The following is a 21,296-nucleotide window of genomic DNA, read 5'->3' on the forward strand; positions in this document are numbered from 1 at the left end:
AAAGAACTACAGGTAACATTCATTAACTGATGTCAGTGTTATTAATATAGTATTTAATATCTATTTAGTAACGTTAACAACTAATGTCTCTGTGGTTAATACAGTAATTATTATCTAATTTTTATTTGTCTTGGGAGAAAATATTTTTTAATTGTCCTTTACTTTCTATCTGTCTTTGTCGAAGGAATATGACGCTGCTTTCTCCAGTTTAGGTCCCACACGGCCATGTGGTTGGGGCCCTCGACGAGTAATCCGAGAGTCGTAGGTTCGAATTCCCGTCGTACGAAACATGTTCGTTTTTATAGTTGTGGGGGCGTTATAAAGTAACGGTCAATCCCACTATTCGTTAGTGGCCCAAGAGTTAGCGGTGGGTGGTGATGACCAGCTAGCTGCCATCCCTTTAGTCTTACACTGCTAAATTAGGGATGGCTAGCGCAGATAACCCTCGTATAGCTTTACGTGAATTTCAAAAACTGACAGACAAACAATTCTCCAGTTTCTCCATTAGACATCTTGAAACATTTACTGTTTTTATTTAACCGTGCTGCAAAGTTCAGCAGTGGCTCCACCTTTCCTGTTCCAGGGACACATTTGTATTGAATTATTAGTTCAGCAGTGGCTCCGCCTTTCCTGTTCCAGGGACACATCTGTATTGAATTATTAGTTCAGCAGTGGCTCCGCCTTTCCTGTTCCAGGAACACATCTGTATTGAATTATTAGTTCAGCAGTGGCTCCGCCTTTCCTGTTCCAGGGACATATCTGTATTAAATTATTCACATAAAATATTAATTGATCAGATTAACGATTCTGGTGAGGAAGATTCCTCCTCTGCATGCTGTTCATAAGCAATAACTATGAACACTACAACTGTAACTCTTTTCTCCTTATATTTCAGCTTTATAGAATAAACGTGGTTTTGTGTTTGTTTATTTTTGAATTTCGCGCAAAGGTAAACAAGGGCTATCTGCGCTAGCCATCTTTAATTTAACACTATAATACTAGAGGGAAGGTAGCTAGTCATCATCACTCACCGACAACACTTAAGCTACTCTTTTACTGAAGAATAGCAGGATTGACCGTATCAGTATAACGCCCCCACGTCTAAAAGGGCAAGCATGGTTGGTGCGACTGAGATTCGAGCCCGAGATCCTCAGATTACGAGTCGAGCTCCATAATCATATGGCCATGTTGGGCCTAGGTTGTTGTGATAAAGGATAAATTTTGACCTATTTTTCGGTTTCTATTTTATTTGACCATATAATAAAAGTTGTTTGACAACTGTAAAACTGCAGTGGAGATATGTTACACTAAACTTGTTGAATGTAAGCAGTTCTTCCAATGTGTAGAACCGACAGGAGGTCCTTTGGCTTTGGTAAGATATCTATCGTGTACCTTTAGACAGAACTAACTTGCCTTTTTCTGTTTGCACCTAATGGCCAGCTTCAGACGACTCAGATGCATTCGATCACCATGGTGGAAAGCTGGACCACTGGGGTCGTAGTTCAAAATTGCTTCTAACTCGTAAGAACTGCGGGTGTGGTCAAGGAGTGCTGTGGCAAAGTTTTGACACTGTCGACGAAGTTCCTGGAATAAATAAGTAAAATCTTAAAGTACAGACAGCAGACGTCTCCTTAAGTCATAGCTAAGCCTTGAAACTGTCGGTGAAGTTTCTAGGACAAAATAAATAAAAAAAAATAAAATATAGCCAATAGATGTCTTCACGAGTCATAGTTACTAAATAAAATATTTGTTAATTATTGTTGTAAATACTGCTGTGAGATCGGTTTGGGTAGAAAGTGTGATTCATCCGAGTTGGAATTAAGATTAAGTGCAACATTCAACGTACGTTACAGTTTAACCAACTCATACACGTGAATCTAAACTATTATTCTAACACTGACTGCCATTCCAAACAACGTTTAATTTCGCACCGTTGTTAGGTCGTTGTAAATTGAGAGGTTCGTTGCAGTCAATGACAATGCCATTGTCCACTGCATTATAAACTTTCCTTTGACTTAGATAAAAAGGATAGTATCTAATGTTTTTGTAATAATTTCATTCATTCATTAATTAAAACCTGCTGTAAAGGCTATCTGCGTTAGCTGTCTTTAATTTAGCAGTGTAAGACTAGAGGGAGGGCAGCTAGTCATCAACACTCATCGTCAACTCTTGGGCTACTTTTTTACGAAGGAATAGTGGGATTGACCGAACGTTGTAACGCCCTCACGACTAAAGGGCAAGCATGTTTTGATGTGATAGAGATTCGAACCCACAATCCTCAGATTACGAACTGAACGCCTTAACCCAACTGGCCATACCATTGAGCAAGGGAAGAGTTCTTATCTGTGGTATAAATAACAAGTAAAATAAAAAGTTCCAAATAGTGTTACATCAGAAATAAACCTTGTAACTTACTGTGTATACAGCCCCTCGCTATTACAGCGGTAAGTCTACGGATTTACAATGCTAAAATCAGGGGTTCGATTCCCTTCGGTGAGCTCAGCAGATAGCCCGATGTGGCTTTGCTATATAACAAAAACACACACACATACTGTGTATATAATTTACACATATATTTTAATTTATTTCATATATATGTGTTTTTCACCAGTCAACTAGCCCCTCGATAGTTTAACTGTAAAGTAAAGGGCTTATTATTTTAAAAATTGGGGTTTCGATACTTGCGATGGGTAAATTTCAAACCACTATGTAATTTTGCGTTTAAAACCAATGAAATGAAATATAATATATATCGCCTCAGGATGTGCCTTAAATAAACATTTATAGCAGACATACATTAACATGCAAGTGTATTATACACTAATTAGTGTCAGCTACTTTTCAACTCCCTGTCTTGATTTAATCTCAGGAGTTGTGACAACTAGTTTGTTTCTATGTTTTAAAAATACAATATTTCATTTCTTTTGGGGTTTTTTTTACATATTTTATTTTGTATAGATCCAACTAACACTTCTCACAATTTACAACTGTGGCTAATGAAAACAACGTTGGTCACACTATTAAAAAAATTGAAAGATGTTAGTTTAATCGAAAAAACTGCATTTCAACTAATCTTCAATGTGAAAATTGATGGGGGTTTTCATCAACATGTTTCATGAAATTTGGCTTCATATCTATGCTCAATGAGCATCTTAGCTCTGCCTCGAAAGTTATGTCGGTAAGCAGAGATCTGTATCTAGACTTAAGAGAATTTAGCGTAGAAAATGTTGACTCGCACACCCATGTGGTTCCAAATTGGGGAGATAATTTTGAAATTGCTATTTTTAAATTTGGAAGACTTATTTATCAGAATAGTGAGCCACATCTCTCCGATAGAACTTTTTTTTTTTCTGTTTAGCTTTTATGTGTTCTACACTTTGCAGGGTAAGCATCTCGTCTTTAAATCCACACTTATCCAAAGACAATAAAGATAGAATTTCCTTACTGAAATTTTCTAAGTCAAATTGAAATGGATCATGTAAACATTCAAATATCAATTTCAAATTTTTAAATTCGGAGAAACGTGATTCAAATTTTTGAAATATATTTTTGATCTAGTTTACATAGAGATCATATTTAGCATCAGAGAAATCATAGTCCTTATTATTTTCCGGAAAACTATTCAATTTTGCAAAATGTGTCAAGTCATTATTCTGTAATTGTTCCACAAGGAGGTTTAGCTTTAATTGAAATTCATGAATAGACTGTGATTGTTCGCTTATTATTTTACCTTTTCCCTGAAGATTCATATTCAAATTATTCAAGTTAACCATCATGTCGCACAGAACGTGCAAATCACACTGTCATGACAAAGTTTCAAGTTCATGTAAATTTTCAATCTTTTCAAAAAGATACTTTTTATTTGAGGAAATAATGAAGTAACTCCTTCCAAGACTTTTCCTCTACTTAACCATCTTACATTTACAAAATCAGTAAGATCATAAAAAGTACAGTCACTGCTTTTCTTAAAAGACTCAACAACTGTCGATGGATGAGAGAACTTCCACTTCTAATATAATTCACAATTTTTACAACAATGTCCATCAAATTTTTAAATTCATCACTTTTAAACATCTGAACACACAAAGTTTCCTGATACAAAATACAATAGAAAAATGATAACGTGGACTTCACATTATTTTCAATTAAATGCTGCGTCAAAAGACAAACAAATCCTAATTTCGCCCCAGTCATGGCGAGAGCGCCATATGTTGTGACAGAAACCAGTTTTTTAAAATCTAAATTGAATTTTTTTGACATTTCTAGAAATTTTTCAAAGATGCTTTTTCCATATATTCGGTCTCGTAATCCACAAAGGCCAAGCATTTCTTCCCTTACTTAAAGATCTGAAGTTACATATCGAACCCAAAATATCAACTGATTAGTGTTACTAACATCTGTTGACTGACTCATCTAGTGCTAAAGAAAAATAGTCTTTTAGTTACTCAAACAACTGATTTTCTGTTTTTCGCTAACTCTGGCATTCTGTGGAGAATTGTTCTTTGACTTAATTGCAAATTATTTACATTTTGAAAAATATTATCTTTTATTTTTGAATAATAATTCTCCAACAGAGTTTCAGTGATCACAATCGATATTTCGTTTACTAGTTCAGCATCGGAAAATGATTTTTTTAGCTAGAATCCAAGCTACTTCATAGCTAGCTAGTGTAACTAGTTGTATTGATGATAAAAATCTTTTTAGGCCTCTCCTTTGTTCATGAAGTTGTGCTTTCAGAAGACTAATTTCATTCATACGATTTTTGCTATCAACTGGAAATTTTACATCAAATTAATTGTAAAAATTGTTAAATTGTCGCTTAAGGTTGGATACTTTACTATTCCTAAACACTTTGTTACACAAAACACACACTGACTTATTATTTACTTCAATCAATGTAAATTTCAACTTCCAACTTTCATTAAATTCACGTTTCCCGTTTTTCCAGTCACGTGCCATTCTTTTTACGTCAGTCATGACAGAATCAATTAAATTATCTTTATTTTCTGAGTGTTCACCATCATCTGGATTCTTTCGTTTTCTAATTATACACTTATCCATACTATGGGATTAAAAACAAAATATATTTAAACACTTGAAAGTTGCACGATAAAAATGTTTGCAAGCGCATGAAAAACAACGCACACTCGATTACAATAATTTAAACCAGACTAACGTTACAAAATGGGCACATTAGCGTTGGCGTGAGGCAACTGATTACCATATTTGCGATAAAAAGTAAATGATGGGAAAAGGTGATTCCTAAACTCGAGCTTAAGATAATCGGTCTAAACTGCTAGATGACGCTTCATTTCAGCCATTTTGCGTTTAGTTCGAAGTGATCCGTATTAAATCAAAGAGCAATTTTAACCATTTCATTCTGAACCTGATACTCGCCAGATTATGAAGAGAGCTGTTCGTGAATTATACTGTACGATATCATTATATTAGCCAAAACAGCAGGTTAAAGTATGTTTTGACAGTCAATAAGGGAGAGGACTTGCTATTTAATCAGTCCTAGTAAATCTATGGCATTCATTATACCGCTATGAAACATATGATATTGAAGATAAAACAAAAGCAATATATGGTCGGTCTTACAGACGACTATAAAAATGTTTTAAAAGTTAAATAATAAATTTCAAGATAATAAAACTACAGTTGTAGGGGTCAAATAAAGTACCTTCTAAAATATGGCGAACATAGTATGGTTAGTATGGTGTTATTATTATTACACACATTCTAAATTATTAAATAACTATAAGGAACAAGATAAATAATATAACGTTACATAAACTAATAGGCCTAACATAATGTATAGTAACTATAATTTTAAACAATGTAATTTTACACAAACTAATAGGCCTAAAATAATGTATAGTAACTATAATTTTAAACAATGTAATTTTACACGAACTAATAGGCTTAACGCAATGTATAGCAATGATAATTTTAAACAATGTAATTTTACACTAATTAATAGGCCTAACATAATGTACAGCAACTATAGATTTAAACAATGTAATTTTACACAAACTAATAGGCTTAACGTAATGTATAGCAAGTATACTTTCCTTCCGAAACTCTGTGAGAAAGAAAGATAACATAAGGACACGAAGGACTAGGTTGTTTGATATTTTAAAATATTAGCCTCATTTTTGTTAAGTTAGCTTTGCTTTATAAGTTGGAAGAGCTTAAACAATTAAATTGTTTAATTTAATTAAATCAGCTTCGACTTTACAAGACAGAAGAGACAAAGTCATATCACTTTCTAAGTTAAAATATAGATGGGGTTAAACTATATTATCTTCGAGATATAAGATAGAAGTTACGAAGGTTAAACTCGAACAGTTTCTGATCTCTAAGACAGAATAGGTTACAAAGGTTAAACTCGAACAGTTTCTGATGTATAAGACAGAATAGATTACAATGGTTAAACTCAAACAGTTTCTGATCTACAAGACAGAATAGATTACAAAGGTTAAGCTCGAACAGCTTGTGATCTATAAGAGAGAAGAGGTTACAAACGTTAAACTAGAATACTTTATAATCTATAAGATAGAAGATGTTACAAAGTTTAAATTCGAACAGTTTCTGATCTATAAGATAGAAGATGCTGTCTCTACAAAACACTGAAAAATTTATAAGAATCTATAAACATTGTTGGACGTGAAAAACGAATAAAGTTCTATTTAGTATCTAAACGTTTGTTAAATAAAAACTATAAACGAGTCAATAACGAGAAAATATTCAATTCTTTAGTCATGTCTATTTTTTATGTTGGTCAGTTGAGATTGTTATGTCCACGGTGTCAGAATCCATTAATGGAACAGCTACATTGAGGTTAGTAACCAATGTGGGGTTGCATCAAAACACCTACAACTTGGTTGTCAATGTTTGAAACAAATACTCACAAGATGATGGCTGGGTTCTTACTGTTTTTCTATCTGCTGAGTTTTTCTCTGTATTCGCACCGGACTTTTGAATCATTTTTAATAGCAAGCTGTTCTTACCTTTAACTTTTCGTCACTAGAAGCTGCCCTAATCCGTAAAACTCGGTCTTTCACAACTCTATATCTATATAAATATAACAGTACTGTCTGTTTTATATCCATGTAACTACATATCTATATAAATATAATAGTACTGTCTGTTTTATATTCATGTAACTACATATCTATATAAATATAATAGTACTGTCTGCTGCATGTCCATGTAATTACAAATCTACATGAATATAATAGTACTGTCTGCTGCGTGTCCATATAATTACAAATCTACATGAATATAATAGTACTGTCTGCTGCGTGTCCATGTAATTACAAATTTACATGAATATAATAGTACTGTCTGCTGTATGTCCATGTAACTACTTCGTCCTTTGTTGACGGAGGTACATATAAATTTTGCAGTTTATGTGGGTATTTTGTTACAACTACATATAAGGCAAGTAACTTTACATGTCCTGAGATAACCTTTCATTAAACATGAATTTACATAACTTCCCTCCAGGGAACGGGTACTCTAGCTAGTTGTTGCGATAATGTACACACTTACACGTAAGATATTTCCAATATAAATAATTATAGTTGTATTTCTTTTTACTGTAACTACCTTTTACATTCTTTTCTTCATAATGATATAAGTATATCCATTTTTACTCAAATCCGTATATTTCAGTTCGTTGACTAAGAGCTGCCCCCCAGTCGCACATTGGTATATCTGCGGACTTACATCGTTAATATCCGGGTTTCGATGACCGTGGTTGGGTAGAGCACAGATAGCCCATTGTGCATCTTTGTGCTGAATTCAAGACAACAGCACTCAGAGAGTCTTCATGTACACATTTCTAAACTTTCGTAACTAGGTAACCACTCATTACTAGGAAACTATAGATTATCAAGGTAAGTATGTTGTTCCTTGGAAACCATTTCCAAACTAAATAACCAAGTCATGTGCCCGGGTAACTACTTATAACAACTACTAAACATATTTATTGAAATATGCTTTGAAAACAAACATTGAATGATACTGCTTTTCTGTTGCAAACACCATTTAAATCCAATTAAATAACTTTAAATTACAATAGAAAAGGGGCCCGGCATGGCCAAGCGTGTTAAGGCGTTCGACTCGTAATCCGAGGGTTGCGGGTTCGAATCCCGGTCGCACCAAACATGCCCGCCCTTTCAGCCGTGGGGGCGTTATAATGTGATAGTCAATCCCACTATTCGTTGGTAAAAGAGTAGCCCAATAGTTGGCGGTGGGTGGTGATGACTAGCTGCCTCCCCTCTAGTCTTACATCGCTAAATTAGGGACGTCTAACGCAGATGGCCCTTGAGTAGCTTTGCGCGAAATTCAAAAAAACAAACAAACAATAGGAAAGGAGAGACCCTTTTAAATTAATATTCTATTGTTGATATGAAATAAACATGACATTTACCTGATACTCGGTGTTTCATGAATATCAACCGGCTCAGTTCCCAATTAACCAAGTTAACACGACATCTAGTTATCTGATACTCGTGTTCCATGAAGATCAACCGACTCAGTTCCCAACTAACCAAGTAAACACGACATCTAGTTACCTGATACTCGTGTTCCACGAAGATCAACCGACTCAGTTCCCAATTAACCAAGTAAACATGACAGTTAGTTACCTGGTACTCGCTTTTGAACTCATGCTCTATGAAGCTCAATCGCCGCTGTTCCCAACTGAGTTCGAAGGCGGTCAGAACGTGGTCTCTGCTAGAAAGTGCAATGAGTGAGGGCGAGGTCAGGGCGCGATAAGTGTTGATCCGGGACCAAGAGTGTCTCAGGCTGTCCTCGGAGCTGGACAGCACGCAGTCGCTGCATCCACATAGCACTTGGTGAGGAATGGGGAGAGTTGCACCACGATCCAACAAAATCTTGATGATTTCGTAATATGTCTCTGTGAGCTGCAAGAGTTAGGGGGGACACGTCTGGGGTGAAGGTGGCCGTCTCTTGGTCTATAGCTTCCCAGCTCTGGAACAGACGGGAAATATTAAAAAGGTCTAACTCCTTGTGATATTTATAACCTTAAACTTTTACCGGTTTTGTGACTTTCAGACATACTGTTCGGGAAGTCATTTCACACACAATTTATAATAAAATTACTCGCCCCCCACTAGTACAGCGGTATGTCTCCAGATTTACAACGCTAAAATCAGGGGTTCGATTTCCCTCGGTGGGCTGAGCAGATAGCCCTATGTGGCTTTGCTATAAGAAAAACACACACACACAATAAAATTACTCAACTTTTAAAATGAATTTATACAACCTGAATCACATTCATATATATCAAAATGTACAAACGTAAAATACAGTCCTTGTATAAATTATATACTAAAATATACTCAAAAATAAATCAGTCGAGGCTTATCAAATGTACCTCTCTCCTTTTGTACTCCTTCAATATTTTATTGTAGTCAATTCCTCCTGTCTTTACGTTATCTGAAATGTACAACCTTCACACAAGAAGAAAAGATCAAGTTTTAGGATATTATTTACTAAGTTGTTTTTTCCGTAACACGTACATCCTGCTATTAGAATGAACTACTATCTCTTCAGCGAACACTATCCATTACTTGACAAGTAAGTATAATCTGTAAAGAACAGGCCCGGCATGGCCTAGCGCGTAAGGCGTGCGACTTGTAATCCGAGGGTCGCGGGTTCGCGCCCGCGTCGCGCTAAACATGCTCGCCCTCCCAGCCGTGGGGGCGTTATAATGTGACGGTCAATCCAACTATTCGTTGGTAAAAAAGAGTAGCCCAAGAGTTGGCGGTGGGTGGTGATGACTAGCTGTCTTCCCTCTAGTCTTACACTGCTAAATTAGGTACGGCTAGCACAGATAGCCCTCGAGTAGCTTTGTGCGAAATTTCAAAACAAACTAACAAACTGTAAAGAACGTTATGTGAGGGACTAGGCAAACCTACCGGGATGTGCCAGAACTAATACCGATAGCATTTTAAAGACGTTTTGAATGAAGTTAAACACAAAGCTACGTTGTGGGATATCTGTTCAAGTTAACCCGAAGATGATCTGAGAAGGTAGAAACGTTGGTCTCTAGTTTCATTAAAGTTCTAATATCCATACATTTTTACTTCAAGTAGGTTTCTCGTCATCACGAGTTACCCGGTTATGCTTTACACTATGAAAAATAACTTTCACATTAATATCGCCATCTGGTAATAACTATTGTATATATTAAATGAACAAGCCCCCTCTCCTCAGCAGCCTAGCAATAAGTCTGCAGGCGTAAGCCTTCAATACCCTTTGTAGGCAGAGCACAGATAGCCCATTGTGTAGTTATGCGCTTAGCAACAAATCCAAACTAAACCTCTATCCTGACAACTACAATAATTTCTCACTAATTTTAAATTACAATATCTCTATTCAAGATGTTTCCAAAACGTTCTAAAGGAACATATTTACGCTGTTAACATACGTGAAATTGAAATTTTTTACTTGTTACTTCTAAACAAATATTTTTAAAAATCTCTCTTAACGAAAACGAAACGTTTTAAAATATTCTTAAAGTATTATGGAACATACAATAATTACGTTTTTAAGGTTGCTTTATTTTCAAATGGTTTGTAAAAGACACAAACTGAGCAATACCTCTATCAATACAACATCGATATATAAATATAGCTATGTCTTAGATTTATAAGTGCTTGGAAATGTTAAAATCATGATTTGAAAACAAATAAAACATGTTTCCTTTTTAATTTTAAGAGGCTATGCTGGGGATCATCTCTTTATTGTTTCACCATTAAATTGTGTTTGAATTACATTAATAGTGTTAACCCTATCTAGCTCCACATTCTTGTTGTTACGTCATGGTGCATCATGTTTTCCCCAGGAAAACTTTCTAACTGCACTGATAAGTAGCTAGCAGCTATCACGGCTGTCGGGTTTTGAAACTGTCATTATTAGAAGAAAAAAGCCACCAGAGTTTCCCCATAGCAATCAGAGATGGAGACAAATCGGTTTCACGATCATCTCCGTGGTGATAACTTATCTTTACGACTTATATCGAACATGAGTTGGTGCTCAAAGCTAACAGATCAAAGGTTTATTAGCTGAGAACACGTTGTCTCCTGAATCAGAACTTTCTAGAACTTTATGACCCTCATAATCTCTCGCCCAGTCTCCACTGGTTAACCCAGCGATATTTGCTGAGATTAGAAGCTATTAAACCAGCAGAGGTCGAGTCCTTATTTCCAGGGCAAGAATATATACATATGATTGTGCGTGCACAGAGCCATATTTATTATGTATATACATATGGCAGTATACAAATATTTAGTTTATTTTTTATGGTTCACTGGAGATTACTCATAACGTATATATTTAAGGATTCTCGTATCTAGACTAGTTATATCTATTTGAAACAGCCCCCAGTGGCTCAGCGGTATGACTGCGGACTTACAACGCTAAAAACTGGGTTTAGATACCTGTTGTGGGCAGAGCACAGATAGCCCATTGTGTAGCTTTGTGCTTAATTCAAAAAACAACAACAACAAACTATTTGAAACAACGTAAGTTGTAGAACAAAGTGAGCACTTGAATGAACCCTAATACAAAAATTAACTCTTTCGTTATAATCAGAAATTTCTAGCTTTATTTCTCTGTGTTTTATACAAATATATATATATATATGATTAATTATTGCTTTGAATACTGCATCTATGTTTAGAAAAAATATATACACTTCATAGTTAGTCGATTTAGCCTTTCTGTTAATACTACATGATTTTATCATTGGTTATTATAGTAAGAAATATTTTATCATTGGTTATTACAGTGAGAAATATTTTATCATTGGTTATTACAGTAAGAAATATTTTATTGCTGGTTAATACAGTAAAAAATATTTTATCATTGGTTAGTATGATAAGAAATATTTTATCATTGGCTATTACAGTAAGAAATATTTTATTGCTGGTTAATACAGTAAAATATTTTATCATTGGTTAGTATGATAAGAAATATTTTATCATTGGCTATTACAGTAAAAATATTTTATTGTTGGTTAATACAGTAAGAAATATTTTATCATTGTTAGTATGATAAGACATATTTTATCATTGGTTTGTATGATAAGAAATATTTTATCATTGGTTCGTATGATAAAAATATTTTATCATTGGCTATTACAGTAAGAAATATTTTATCGCTGGTTAATACAGTAAGAAATATTTTATCGCTGGTTAATACAGTAAGAAATATTTTATCGTTGGTTAGTATGATAAGAAATATTTTATTATTGGTTAATACAATAAGAAATGCTTCACGACTGGTTAGTACAGTAAGAAATTTTTCATAACTTGCTAGCATAGCATGAAAGTTCAGATTTCGAATAAACTATTGATTGTTAGTAAAGTAAGAGAGATTTTGTGATTGGTTAGTATGGTAAGAACTAGTTCATGATTGGTTAGTATCGTAAGAAAGTTTTTAATGATTGGTTACTATAGTAATACAATTTTCTCGAGTGGTTAGTGGGTTAAGAAAAATTTAGTTTCTGATAAATAATTGCGTTCAAGATAAAAACATTTATAAATATTTCTATTTCTCTTAGCCCTGTGTTCCAGGAACTTCTAACAGTGGTGTTTATTAAGAACGTGTTTCATCTCACGTGGGGTTCTCCATTCTTGTGGACCTTTTCTTCGTGTTCCAGAAGCTTCTCGACCGCCTCCACGTACTCTTCACTTATTGCATGTAATAATGCATCTTTCGTTTCGATGTGGAACCCGATCAACAGTTCCAGCATTTCTAGGTTCTCGTTATCAATAGCCATGAGAAGGGCGGAACGCCCCAGAGGATCAACACAATTGATGTTCATATTTCCCTTTTCTCTGTTGCTCTCCAGACATCTAAAGTATACCAGAAAGTTTTGATATAATAGATAGGTAACGATTTAAAACAGATAGGTAGTGATGTAACACAGATAGGTAACGATTTAAAACAGATAGTTAGTGATTTAACACAGATAGGTAATGATTTAGGAGAGATAGGTAACGACTTAAAACAGAAAGGTAGTGATTTAGGACAGATAAGTAACGACTTAAAACAGATAGGTAGTGATTTAGGACAGATAGGTAACAGTTTAAAACACATAGGTAATTATTTAACACAGATAGGTAACGCTTTAAAACAGATAGGTAATGATTTAGCAGAGATAGGTAATGACTTAAAACAGAAAGGTAGTAATTTAGGACAGATAAGTAACGACTTAAAACAGATAGGTAGTGATTTAGGACAGATAGGTAACGGTTTAAAACAGATAGGTAGTGATTTAAGCCAGACAGGTAACGGTTTAAAACAGATACAGATAGGTAATGATTTAGGAGAGATAGGTAACGGTTTAAAACAGATAGGTAGTGATTTAGGACAGATAGGTAATGATTTATAAAAGATTGATAATGATCTAGGACAGATAGGTAATGCTTGAGGACCGATAGGTGATTTTAGAACCGACGGGTAATAATTTAGAAGAGATAGGTGATGCTTGAGGACAGGTAGATGATGATTTAAGAGAGATAGGCTACGCTTGACGACACATAAGTAATGATTTAGAACAAATTGCTAATATCTGAGGACAAATGCACAAAACCTGGAACTTCAGAGTTAAAAATGTTTCTAATGAGAATTTGATTTTAAAACGTTATTCAAGTTCTCGAACAATGACTGAGGTAAACTCTCTTCATAGTGACATTTTAAATATCCGGAGATGAACACTTAGTCTATAAATACAGAGTAAACATACTTGTTTCAGTAATTACTGAGTCAGGTTTTTGCTTTTAATATTTATAAAGCAAATATCTTGGTTTCACTTTAAAGCTAACTTTACCATCTTACAAGATCATTTTTGACTACTTTAAAAGAGCTGTCTTTAGGATATCTCGGGGATTCCATCTTTGGGATAAATCTGAAGCTTACAGTAACTGATGGGACGAAGACCCGATTGGTCACTTTGTTACTATTAATTTATCGACTTTATGAATTTAAAACCATATTTACTACTTATGTGTCATTATGTTTATGTTATTTGTATTTTTACAGGGAACAAAGAACAAACGTCATTATGTGAATAATATAATGAAGGGTTGTAATATTTACAAGGAGATTCTGAAGTAAATTACAAACATATATATGTCAGCTGTGGTTAGAAGGAATCTTACTCCATATTTCAAATGTTCAGTGTTACCTTCTGACTGATGCTAAGTCTCCTCTTTTTACTGATAACAGAAATTTCTTCTCTGCCAATGAAAGTTGACCTTCATGTTTCAGCATAGAAATGTGACCAGGACTTGAATTTATAGAAAAATGCTCTGAAAATTTTCTCTTGTCGAAATTATCTTCAGACATATTTGATGATTCTACATCCATTGTTAAGTAAATTTTAAATGGTTAACAAATGCTGTTCTATTGCTGGCCCCTCTGGTCATCTGCAAATATTAGAAAATCATAGATGAGTTATTACTATACTATACTACATATCGTGATATAACTTGTCATGTCCTACTTATCTGTACAATACTATTACTAACATATTCCGAAGTGGCAAACGGATATATACGTATGTTATAATAGAACCTGTCGAACTTCTAAAAGATTGTATCCCATGATACAATTTTTTACTCTTAACTTCCTGAAACATTAGTTACAGTTGTAATGTTACTCCATGTGGGCAGCTGGATTGTATCTACTGAACACAAGAAATATCACGTAATTCATGACTGATACACTTGTTTTCTACAGTTCAGTTTGTTTGTTTAGTCTTCCTTTTGTACTGTTAAGTTTCTATGTGTCTTCCTGGGTTACATTCCTGTTGTTCTGTTAAGTTTCTATATGTCTCCCTTTATTACACTTCCTTTTGTACTGTTAAATTTCTACATGTCTTCCTTTATTACACTTCCTTTTGTTCTGTTAAGTTTCTACATGTCTTCCATTATTACACTTCCTGTTGTCTTATTAAGTTTCTATGTGTCTTCCTGGGTTACATTCCTGTTGTTCTGTTAAGTTTCTATATGTCTTCCTTTATTACATTTCCTTTTGTACTGTTAAAATTCTATATGTCTTCCTTTATTACATTTCCTTTTGTACTGTTAAAATTCTATTTTTCCTTTAGTACACTTCCTGTTTTCCTGTTAAGATTCTACATTTCTTCCATTATTACATTTCCTTTTGTACTGTTAAAATTCTGTTTTTCCTTTATTACACTTTCTGTTGTCCTGTTAAGTTTCTATGTATCTTCCTTTATTACACTTCCTTTTGTCCTGTTAAGTTTCTATATGTCTTCCATTATTACATTTCCTTTTGTACTGTTAAAATTCTATTTTTCCTTTAGTTCACTTCCTGTTGTCCTGTTAAGTTTCTATTGGTCTTTCATTGTTACACTTTCCTTTGTGCTGTTAAGATTGGGAGAATTTCTCAGCAAACTGTTTTTAAGACACGTGCTAACAAAGTAAGGTACTCTCTGAGAATAAGTCAGTTCTTTATTAATGATTTCATAGCTTTGTCACAAGTTATGTTTCTGCCAGATTTTTTGTCTTTACAAACTCCAAGTTCTCTGTTCTTTACTCAATATAACAAGTACACGATAGCAAATTATCTTGAGTTCTCGTGTCCTTTGGGTTTTTTACTATTCTGTTGAGCTTAATTTGTATTGTAAAGTAGCCTGAATGTAGCAGTCAAGCAGGCCATGTTTTAAAAATCTAATTTAAACCACACGAAATCAATATGATAAAATTTAAACATAAAATCCGTTTTACCATAAAAAACAGCGCAAACCTTTTTCTCCACAAAGAGATTGTAAAATGTGTCTCACGTGTGGTCAATAAGAAACTTAGAAGTTTCGAAATATTTATATCCTCATGTATAGTCCTAGGAACTAAATATTCGATTACTGTCTATCATACTCTTCTATAGGTAAATAACAATCGAAATAGAATCAACAAATAGCAAATTTCCTGCACTAACCCTAACACTCCGTGCGAATACCATCTTCGACTTTCATAGTGTTTGGACAAGAACAGCTGTACTAACTTGTCAACGCTAATACATTTAGAAGAAACTAATGTATAAACCCTCTGGGTCTGCTATAACAGACAAAAGAAAACTATCGTTCCTAAACCTAATAAAGACACTGTCAATATTAGTCTTTCCTATTTTGTTAGGAATATATATTCTTATCTCCAATAAATTAGCGAGTTGTCCTACCTAGGACTGTTTACACTTAAACATTAAAGCAAAACCTGCCCTCTATGTCACCAAATATTAATTACTTTACATGTTTCTGTCTTCATGAACAACCTTTTGTTTCTATTGTGTGAAAGTCGTTTCCTTCTTGCACGTTTCTTTATTGTCTCGCTTCTCAACATCAATCTTGAAGACACGAAACTTCATTCACAATAACGACAGGTTGTTGACTTTAATAAATATAGGCCATTTAGAACATCTATTAATAAACGTGTAGCATAAGACTTGAAACCTATGAAATCTGTTAAGGTTTGACATAGCGTTAATACATGACGTTTAGTAAAGATTTAGTTAAGTTACATAATTATCTTACTTTGATGGTCAATTGTCTTCATTAAATGTTGTTTTATAATGTACTTCACTAAACAGCTAATGTTTTGTCAGCTGTTGAAATAATAACAATCACGAATATCAGTTCGTTTCTCCTATCCTGTCATTTCTATCGGCAGTTTCTTCATTGACACATCTCTTTTAAAAAACAGATTTGACTGTTGTTTTTGTTGAATAGTTTAAAATAAAATATTTTATTAATATACTTCTTGCATTAGACTCTCACCTGCCTCACTCGAGGCTCAATTATTCTATACTGCAGTTTCTAAATGTACATAATTTAGGGCTTACTTTAGATAACTTTAAGTATACATTTTAGTCTTACTTTAGACAACGTTAATTATACATTTAGGTCTTACTTAATGAGACTTTAACTATGCATTTTGGTCTTGCTTTAGGCAACTTTAACTATACATTTTAGTCTTACTTTAGACAACGTTAATTATACATTTTAGTCTTACTTTAGACAACTTTAACTTTACATTTGGAAAATACTATAAACAACTGTAACTGTACATTTGGGTTTCACTTTAGGCAACTTTTCAAATGAGGTTCTTCAAATTTCAGTACAAGAACTAAAACAAAATTCGAAAACTTGAAATATTTGATGAACAAACGAAAGACGTGAATAAACATTCAACTCACGAAGTATTGTAGCTTTCAGAAATAATGTGAGAGTGATTTTAATCCAGCGGTTAAAAATTCACGTGTTTCTATTCTTCAGTTTTCCTAAACCTTCATGTGCATTAAGAACTTTTTAAACTGTTTGGTTAACCAATCTAACTAAAGTCTAAACATTAGATTTATATTCTTAAAAACACGTTTCGCTTTTAGAAACATATAACTTAATATTACTAATCTATTGAACAACACAGATGTTACTGAAAAATGTTGCAATACTAATCAGTTTAAGTATACAGCAGCATTACCGTTTTTAGTGAACAAAGACATTCTTACAACTAACAAAAAACAAGTCAGATATTGTAAATCAGGTACTGTGGTCTCACAGCATATAACCTGTGTCTCATATCATCTGTAGCAGCATATAATACGTAATTAATATCATCTGTAGTAGCATATAATATCTTGCTACTATCATCTATAGTAGTACATATGTAAATAATATCATCTCCAGTACTATATAAATTGTAACTAATGTCATCTCTTGTAGTACATAACACGTAACTAACATCATCTGTACCAGTATATAACATGTAACTAATATCATCTGTAGTAGCATATAATATGTAAATAATATCGTCTGCAGTACCATATAATATGTAACTAATATCATCTGTAGTAGAATATAATACGTAATTAATATCATCTGTAGTATAAAAAAATACGTAACTAATATCATCTGTAGTACTATATAATATGTAACTAATATCATCTGTAGTAGTATATAATATGTAACTAATATCATCTGTAGTAGCATATAATATGTAACTAATATCATCTGTAGTAGTATCTAATATGTAACTAATATCATCTGTCGTAGTATATGATATATAACTAATATCATCTCTAGTAGTATATAACATGCAACTAATAGTATCTGTAGTAGTATATAATATGTAACTAATATCATCTGTAGTAGTATATAATATGTAACTAATATCATCCGTAGTAGTAAATAATATGTAACTAATATCATCTGTAGTAGTGCCTAATATGTAACTAATATTATCTACAGTGGTATATAATATGTAACTAATATCATCAGTAGTAGTATATAATATGTAACTAATATCATCTGTAGTAGTATATGATATGTAACTAATATCATCTGTAGTAGTATATAATATGTAACTAATATCATCTGTAGTAGTATATAATATGTAACTAATATCATCTGTAGTAGTGTATAATATGTAACTAATGTCTTCTTTACTAGTTTATCACATGTAACTGATATCATCTGTAGTAGTATATAATATGTAACTAATATCATCTGTAGTAGTATATAATATGTAACTAATATCATCTGTAGTAGTATACAACATGTAACTAATATCATCTGTAGTAGTATATAACATGTAACTGATATCATCTGTAGTAGTTTCTAATATGTAACTAATATCATCTGTTGTACTGTATAATATGTAACTAATATCATATGTAGTAGTATATAATATGTAACTAGTATCATCTGTAGTGGTATATAATATGTAACTAATATCATCTCTAGCAGTATATAACATGCAACTAATATCATCTGCAGTAATATATAATGTGCAACTAATAGTATCTGTAGTAGTATATAACATGTAACTAATATCATCTGTAGTAGTATATAATATGTAACTAATATAGTCTGTAGTAGTATATAACATATAACTAATATCATCTATAGTACTATATAATCTGTAACTAATATCATCTGTAGTAGTATATAACATACAACTAATACCATCTGTAGTACTATATAATATGTAACTAATATCATCTGTAGTAGTATTTAACATGTAACTAATATCATTTCTAGTAGTATATAATATGCAACTAATATCATCTGTAGTAGACTATAATATGTAACTAATGTCATCTGTACTCGTATATGACATGTAACTAATATCATCTGTAGTATTATATAATATGTAACTAATATCATCTGTAGTAGTATATAATATGTAACTAATATCATCTGTAGTAGTATATAATATGTAACTAATATCATCTGTAGTAGTATATAATATGTAACTAATATCATCTGTAGTAGTATATAATATGTAACTAATATCATCTGTAGTAGTATATAATATGTAACTAATATCATCTGTAGTAGTATATAATATGTAACTAATATCATCTGTAGTAGTATATAACATGTAACTAATATCATCTGCAGTAGTATATAATATGTAACTAATATCATCTGTACTAGTATATAACATATAACTAATATCATCTGCAGTAGTATATAATATGTAACTAATATCATCTGTAGTAGTATATAATATGTAACTAATATCATCTGTAGTAGTATATAATATGTAACTAATATCATCTGTAGTAGATATAATATGTAACTAATATCATCTGTAGTAGTATATAATATGTAACTAATATCATCTGTAGTAGTATATAATATGTAACTAATATCATCTGTAGTAGTATATAATATGTAACTAATATCATCTGTAGTAGTATATAATATGTAACTAATATCATCTCTAGTAGTATATAATATGTAACTAATATCATCTGTAGTAGTATATAATATGTAACTAATATCATCTGTAGTAGTATATAATATGTAACTAATATCATCTGTAGTAGTATATAATATGTAACTAATATCATCTCTAGTAGTATATAATATGTAACTAATATCATCTGCAGTAGTATATAATATGTAACTAATATCATCTGTACTAGTATATAACATGTAACTAATATCATCTGCAGTAGTATATAATATGTAACTAATGTCATCTGTAGTAGTGTATAATATGTAACTAATATCATCTGTAGTGGTATATAATATGTAACTAATATCATCTGTAGTAGTATATAATATGTAACTAATATCATCTGTAGTAGTATATAATATGTAACTAATATCATCTGTAGTAGTATATAATATGTAACTAATATCATCTGTAGTAGTATATAATATGTAACTAATATCATCTGTAGTATTATATAATATGTAACTAATATCATCTGTAGTAGTATATAATATGTAACTAATATCATCTGTAGTAGTATATAATATGTAACTAATATCATCTGTAGTAGTATATAATATGTAACTAATATCATCTGTAGTAGTATATAATATGTAACTAATATCATCTGTAGTAGTATATAATATGTAACTAATATCATCTGTAGTAGTATATAATATGTAACTAATATCATCTGTAGTAGTATATAATATGTAACTAATATCATCTGTAGTAGTATATAATATGTAACTAATATCATCTGTAGTAGTATATAATATGTAACTAATATCATCTGTAGTAGTATATAATATGTAACTAATATCATCTGTAGTATTATATAATATGTAACTAATATCATCTGTAGTAGTATATAATATGTAACTAATATCATCTGTAGTAGTATATAATATGTAACTAATATCATCTGTAGTAGTATATAATATGTAACTAATATCATCTGTAGTAGTATATAATATGTAACTAATATCATCTGTAGTAGTATATAATATGTAACTAATATCATCTGTAGTAGTATATAATATGTAACTAATATCATCTGTAGTAGTGCCTAATATGTAACTAATATCATCTACAGTGGTATATAATATGTAACTAATATCATCTGTAGTATTATATAAAATGTAACTAATATCATCTGCATTAGTATATAATATGTAACTAATATCATCTGTAGTAGTATATAATATGTAACTAATATCATCTGTAGTAGTATATAATATGTAACTAATATCATCTGTAGTAGTATATAATATGTAACTAATATCATCTGTAGTAGTATATAACATGTAACTAATATCATCTGTAGTAGTATATAATATGTAACTAATATCATCTGTAGTAGTGTATAATATGTAACTAATATCATCTGTAGTAGTATATAATATGTAACTAATATCATCTGTAGTAGTATATAATATGTAACTAATATCATCTGTAGTAGTATATAATATGTAACTAATATCATCTGTAGTAGTATATAATATGTAA

The 21,296-nt window shown here is 32.0% G+C and overlaps 1 protein-coding gene across 1 annotated transcript; it reads right to left on the bottom strand.

The window, feature by feature from the left end:
- Positions 1 to 857: 857 nt before the first annotated feature.
- LOC143230781 (transient receptor potential-gamma protein-like) lies at positions 858 to 15,961 on the bottom strand. Its single transcript, XM_076464919.1, is given in 6 exon segments — positions 858 to 1,584; positions 8,658 to 8,924; positions 8,926 to 9,003; positions 12,659 to 12,896; positions 14,231 to 14,471; positions 15,817 to 15,961. Coding segments are annotated over 5 exon segments (945 nt in total). The 5' UTR covers positions 14,413 to 14,471; positions 15,817 to 15,961; the 3' UTR covers positions 858 to 1,404.
- Between the last annotated feature and the right edge of the window lie 5,335 nt (positions 15,962 to 21,296).

This window comes from Tachypleus tridentatus, chromosome 10, assembly GCF_004210375.1.
Source record: "Tachypleus tridentatus isolate NWPU-2018 chromosome 10, ASM421037v1, whole genome shotgun sequence".
In the NCBI taxonomy this organism is placed as follows: Eukaryota; Metazoa; Arthropoda; class Merostomata; order Xiphosura; family Limulidae; genus Tachypleus; species Tachypleus tridentatus.